Source organism: Pinus tabuliformis, chromosome J (assembly GCF_031772625.1).
Source record: "Pinus tabuliformis cultivar Carrire ecotype Pingquan chromosome J, CPIR1, whole genome shotgun sequence".
NCBI classification, from domain to species: domain Eukaryota; kingdom Viridiplantae; phylum Streptophyta; class Pinopsida; order Pinales; family Pinaceae; genus Pinus; species Pinus tabuliformis.
In genome coordinates this window covers 120873801-120880495 of record NC_142295.1, presented here as the reverse complement: position 1 = coordinate 120880495, position 6695 = coordinate 120873801, and the positions used below count along the sequence as shown (strand labels likewise).

Below are 6695 nucleotides of genomic sequence, written 5' to 3'. Positions count from 1 at the left end.
GAGCTTTTGTGGCTGAAAATTGGGTTTGTGTTGATCTATGATGGTATGGATTTATATTATAATGAAAAGTAAATATAGGGATGTTATTTATAATGAACTCATTTTCTTGTTTCTAAATGAAATATGATGCAATGAATCCCATTTTTTAATGCTCAATAAATTTTTAATAGGTAGTTATCTTTATATTTGCAATGTGTGATATGCCGCTCAAGATGATACACTATAATCTCCAAATTCAAAATGCAAAAATATATAACATACATATCTACAAATACATTCATCTTACCATTTTCCAATTTAACAACTCTGAGTATCTCTTTGCACCATTTTTCCAATTTAACAACCCAATGAGCACCTCTTTGAGCCTTTTGAAACAATTACTAATCATAATCTTTAAAAACTTTAAAAAGTATATACTTACTCCATTTCTAAGACGCTGCAAGTCCATTATTAAGTGGACACATCATCGCTATAACTCCATGCACCGTCCTTTAAAAAACTTTTTCATAACCAAACAGCTCAACCACGAAAATGACGCGTTTGTCTTCTTTAAAGAGTAGTCAAAATATTTGTATAAAACAGGAGCAATGGTCATAGAACTCTTGACTGCATGCTCGGCCTTTTCTATTAGGTCAAATTTCGGTGTGAACTTTACTGCCAACTACGCCGCAGTTTAATTGGCTGCCGACCCATCGACTTTTGTGGTACGAAATCCTATTTTTAACTACCATGTGCGAGCGCGACTGTTGTCAATAGAGGGAAGTGTTTTCAACCATTACTGCAGAATTCTGTGCAGAGAAATCCGTCGATTGATTTGATGGTAGTTTTTCCACGTATATCTTGTGACGATCATGTGTGTCAAAAATCATCTCTGTATCAAAACACAGAAATATCAAAATTCAAATTACATTATGAAATCCACGCGGTTTTTCTTTGTATACTGATATGCATTCAGACGGTTCACTGATCGTGAATCGCGACCGGCAGGGCAAACATTTCCGAAAGCAGTAGTTTATTTGTTAGATGTTTGGGAGGGTTTATGGTTAAAGTTGTTTAAAATTTGGTAGAGATTTGCTTAAATGGGAGGGTTTATGGGAGGGTTTATGGTTAGGGTTTATGGTTAAAGTTGTTTAAAATTTGGTAGAGATTTGCTTAAATCACGTGAATTCTAAATGGTTCGAAAAAAATTCAAGATATTAAATTTATACCTACCATCAAAAATCTTTGACTAAAATTTTTTTCACCAAATTCCTTCCGAAAGACAACGCCTAGGGACGGCGTAGAGATGAGTGTGGGAGTAATTTGTGCCGAAATCAACGCGCGTTCCGCCTAGAGTTTGTAAAGTCTCTCAGACGATCACATCAGTCATGTGCATGTCACTTCTGTTACCAATCTGCTACTTCACTTACTGATAACCATCTATAAATGTCCCTCGGCTCATCTGTCTCCAGCTCACACTACAGGAAGCAGTTTCTAGTATTTATTGCTTTTCATAGTTGCAGAGAAAGATAGACATACCAAAGATAGAAAGATGGTGGCAGGGACTGCAACGACTGATGATGTGTGTGAGGTGGAAGCGAGGAGGCTATGGAAGGCCATGGTGAAAGACGCCCACAACCTCTTCCCAAAAGTTTTCCCCGAAATTTTCTCTTCTGTCACCTTCCTTCAAGGAGATGGAGGCGTGGGCACCATCAAGCAGATCAACTTCACCTCTGGTATTACGCTCATAAATTCAACACGACAGACCATTATATTTTTTCTTCTAATTGTTTCCTCAATTGAATCGGATGCAGATGGGGATAAGTAATATGAATGAATTGCTACACTGTACTTATAAATTATAACTTTGCGTATTCGTGTCCCAGATAACGATTTCAGCTACGTCAAGGAGCAAGTGGATGAAATGGACGACGAGAAGATGGTGTACAAGTATACATTGATCGAAGGAGGGTTTCTGGAGAAGGAACTGAGCTCCTTGAACGCTGAGCTCAAATTGATTCCCAAGAACGAAGGGGCATGTGTGGTGAGCTGGATCTCCAATTACGAAACCCTCCCTGGTACTGAGCTTAACGAAGGCAGAGTAGAAGAGATTAAGGAAAACAGCAATGCCATGCTCAGGAAGATCGAACGCTATCTTCTCTCCAACCCCAACTTATACTGCTAAACATATCTATATATATTTCTATCCAAACTGCCTCATATGAAACGGAGCATCTACAATAAGTATGCCTTCCCTGCATTCGTCATTTTACTGGTTACTCGTCTCCAATTCCATCTACGTAAGAAACTTACAGATTATCATCAATATTTTTTAATAGTGTATTAAGTTTAATATATTGGCGTTGTATAAACATAATATGTTTTGAAGTTTTGGGTTGAAATTTGACCAAAAAAATCAAATTTTAATATGCACTTCGAAAAATGTTAGAGCACACAGATTGTGGCCAGTTTACAATTCAAGATATTGTAATTTCGAAAAATACTCGTTTAATTCTAAATTGTGGCCAATTTACAACATAGTTACCAAATTTGAATTCGAATTCGATAAGATAAAAATTCGAATAAAAAATTTTCAATTCGAAAAAAATTCGATAATACACTTTTTAAACATTTTTTAAATAATATATTTTTAAAATATTTTTAGTTATTTTCCTTTTAATTTAATTTTGAATTTTATATAACTTATAACTGTATATAATAAAAAATCTTCAGAATCAAATCCACTCAAAAAGAATTTACACTCACCTCTTCCCTCCAACCTATATACTCTTTTCAAAAACCTATATTTTAATATTCAATTTTATTTTATAGAAAAATCAACCTGTTGTCTTTGAAACAAGAAATTTTCTAATTTAAATACTTCCATTTCCTTCTCTCTGAGTGGGAAATCCTTCTCTATTAAAAAATTAATATTCAAATTTATTTTATTTATTTTTGAAAAAAAGAAATTTTCTAATTTAAATACTTCCATTTCCTTCTCTGTGAATGGGAAAAATCTAATCAGAAAATAAGATTTAATAACATCAATGCTCATAACTCTACAACTTACCTTTGAGATTGGGAATTTTGATCATCACTGTTATTACTCATTTAACTTATAAAATCTAAGTAACCCATAAGTCTCTTAATTTTTATGTTTTTAGCTCCGTGCACGTTATAAAGTTATGTTTTTAGCTGGGTGCATGCTATACTGGAGCAATTCTATTTTCCTATGCGTGCATGCCATACAACAGCAATCTATTTGTGTTTAGCTAATGAACAATCAACTGGGTGAATCTTTTGTCTTTCTCTATTGCTTGACATAACGCAACAATTTTTGTTTTTCTCTGCAACATGCCATACCGCAGCAATCTATTGGTTCTTTAATTAATAAACCATATGCGGCCATTAACTATGCCAGGTAATGAACCTTACATGCACCCAAATCGTTAAGCACGTATACTACCGCAGCAATCTATTGGTTCTTTAATTAATAAACCATATGCGGCCATTGACTATGCCAGGTAATGAACCTTACATGCACCCAAATCGTTAAGCACGTATACTACGAACCGGATCGAATTTTATCGAACTATTCGGTATTCGAATCGTACGGACGAATTTTCGTATTTTTAACGGTGATTCGGCCGTATTTGGTAACTATGGTTTACAATTCAAGATATTGTAATTTCTAAAAATACTTGTTAAATTCTAGATAAAATAGACTGGAAAATATATTGCAAAAATTAAAACAAATAAACTACAACTAATATATTTAAGAAATTATTTTAAAATAATTTTTTTATTTTTAATATTTTGGAATAAGTTTTATAAAAAATAGATAATTTAGATTTAATCTCATAAATAAATAAAGTCTTTAATCTAATGAACGAAATAAAAATTTTCTAAATAATTTTTCCTTTTCCTACTTCCATTACTATCTTGCTTTACAAATGTCACACAAGTAATTTCATAAATATCAATTTCATCAGTCATTTAATTTACTTATATGAATGTAATAGATTTTTGGTAATGCCTCCCTGCAAATGAAAATTAGACAACTACTAACAGTTACGGAATTTTTTCTCTTCTATTGAAATAAAAGAAGTTCAGTGTGTTTCACAGAAATAGAAATATCTCATTGAAACGGCATAATCTATTGACCTTCCTATATGTTACAATGTATTTCAATTTGGAATTTAGGGTTCCCTTTAGCTGCCAGAACCGAGAAGCAAAAACCATTAAACTCTGCCCACCCACAATTTTTGAAAAAGATAAAAGCTGGCCGAGAACCATTTGTAAGCTACTCTAAGTTCTGACCTCCATTTAAGAAAAACTCCAAAATTTTCTGAGTTTATCAAATTGAATGGAGAACTAGGTGAACAGCAAGGTATAAAGTAAAAATGGGAAGCTTAAAATATAAAAAGTTTCATAACAACAATAACATATGGACATAAATTGAAAACTATTCTGGTTCATTCAAATGTAATTAATAATGGAAGTACTTTTAAATAGGTTACATTACATTGTCCAAAACCATCCATTATAAAATGTGGAGTTAAAAAGCAGCCAAAAATAAATTAGCTCTATAATCCATTCAAATTTACTCTAAATACCAATTTACTCTCTCTTATGCCTCACTATCAAAAATCCATTGCAAAGTCTATTCTTAAATGCCAATTCCCCATCTCCTATATCTCCCAATGGAGAGACCAACAGCAAAAGGAATCTCAAGATATATGACAATAAAGCTAAAGGTGAAACAGTTAATTATAGGCTCTAGGGTCTAGTCATGAAGATCCTCAAGTCCAGCAGACTTGTGCTCACTCATCTCAGCGCTCGAAGCAGCATAGAAGATATCTCGAAAAATTCTAAATCAAATCAATTGACTCCGGATCTTCTCTAACACAGACAAGATTCATGAAATTCACGAGCAAAACGGTTATTGACCATCTCAAAACATCCTAAAAAGAGAGATACTTTTTCCTTCGAGCAAATAGCTGAACGCATCTATGTGAAAGATCGATGCAGAATAATAATATCAGGAAAAAAGCCATTTACTTAAACAGAAGAAGCTAGAGCATGTTAAAAGAGAGTTATTAACCATATCCAAGCAATGAGCACCAAACCAAAACACTACAGAGTTTCAGTGTTGAAGTGTATCCAGAATGAAGCTACCCTAAACGAAACCAGTATGGTCCTATCAAATTGCACAAGCACCAGTTTTCTGAATCCGCATGGCAACTGATTTGGCAAAGATTTATAAATAACCTTAATTATTACACAACATTATAACCTTAGTTATTACACAACATTATAGGAGGCCATGCACTAATAGAATTCGTGCCTGCATTCTTCGAAATTAGTTGGCTCTGGGTTTAAAAACTAGTTTGATAAGCTTCTGGCTCAAACACATAGTTAACTTTCATGTGGAAAAGGCCTCTTTATAAATCTGAATCTGCTGGGACATGTAAACATCAAAATGTTCGAAATAGGACTTCTAATAGTTGAAGTAAACTACTTCTATTTAAATTAAACAAAAAAAAAGAGCAATACCTACCAGGAGAACAAAAATATATGGAGAAGAGAATAAGAACGTTTACAATAAAACAACCAAATAACAATAACCAGAAGTTTAACTTCCTCTAGGAGTAGTTACCTTCCTCCATCCTAGCACAATATTTGGTAATATTCTACCAAGGAACTTACAACAAAGGTAAGTACCAATCACCGGCCATGTTTTCCCATACTTTTAAGGATAATTAATTATAATAAAATAAAATAACCAAAAAAATAAAACACCTCTCACACTTTGACATTGCATTGTCCTTGTACACTCCCTTATCTATAAAGATGATGTATATTCCCAGTTTTCACTATATAACGAAACTTTTTCATGTAGTACACAACCCTTATCTATAGAGATTTGTATATTCCCAGTGTTCACTATATAACTAAACTTTTTCATGTAGTACACCAGCGATATAGTGAGAGCATCATGTTATATTAATTAAATAATTGATAATTTATTATAAAAATCAAAATATTTTCATTTATTGAGTTATTAAAATTTTTTAAAAAATTATAAAAATTAATTAAATTATGGTTTTATTTAAAATAATCATTAATATTAATAATAAACAGAATTAATCTATAAATTAAATAATAGTAAAAAAATAAAACAAACAATATGTAACAAGATTTTTAACTTTGAAGAATGGTTGCATTTTATTCTCAAGATTTTTAATCTTTAAATAAGTTTTTTATAGTATTATGGGTCAATATCATGGTTTATCAATAATACATGCCCAAAAAAAATCATAACTCATTTTATATGACATTTTTTTAATTAATGAATTTAATTAGAAGAGGAAAAAAGCATAACTATTTTGGAGATAAATCTAAACTTTTGATTTATGAATGCTACTAAAAATATTATAAAATACTCTGTTGAGGTTTATCTTCAAAGTGGTTATGTCATTTTTTCTCTTTTACTCAAATTGATTATATAAAAATAATGGCATATGAACCAGCGTCATATAAATGAGTTGTGGTTTTCTCCTATATGTGATATTGATAAGTGATGATATTGTAACAAAGTCTCTTTATAAATTAAAAGTCTCTGTTGTAAATGGGGATGAATCTCCATGATTAAAAATTTGCTACATGTTTTTATAAATGTATATAGCTTTAATTTATATATTTATTTTTTTATA

At 31.7% G+C, this 6695-nt stretch overlaps 1 protein-coding gene across 1 annotated transcript; it reads left to right on the top strand.

Moving 5' to 3' along the window:
• The first annotated feature begins 1466 nt into the window (after positions 1–1466).
• On the top strand, positions 1467–2334 carry LOC149225863 (major strawberry allergen Fra a 1-2-like). Its single transcript, XM_089375154.1, has 2 exons — positions 1467–1715; positions 1866–2334. Exons 1-2 carry the CDS (start codon positions 1532–1534, stop codon positions 2162–2164), a joined length of 483 nt encoding a protein of 160 aa, XP_089231280.1. The 5' UTR covers positions 1467–1531; the 3' UTR covers positions 2165–2334.
• Positions 2335–6695: the final 4361 nt, after the last annotated feature.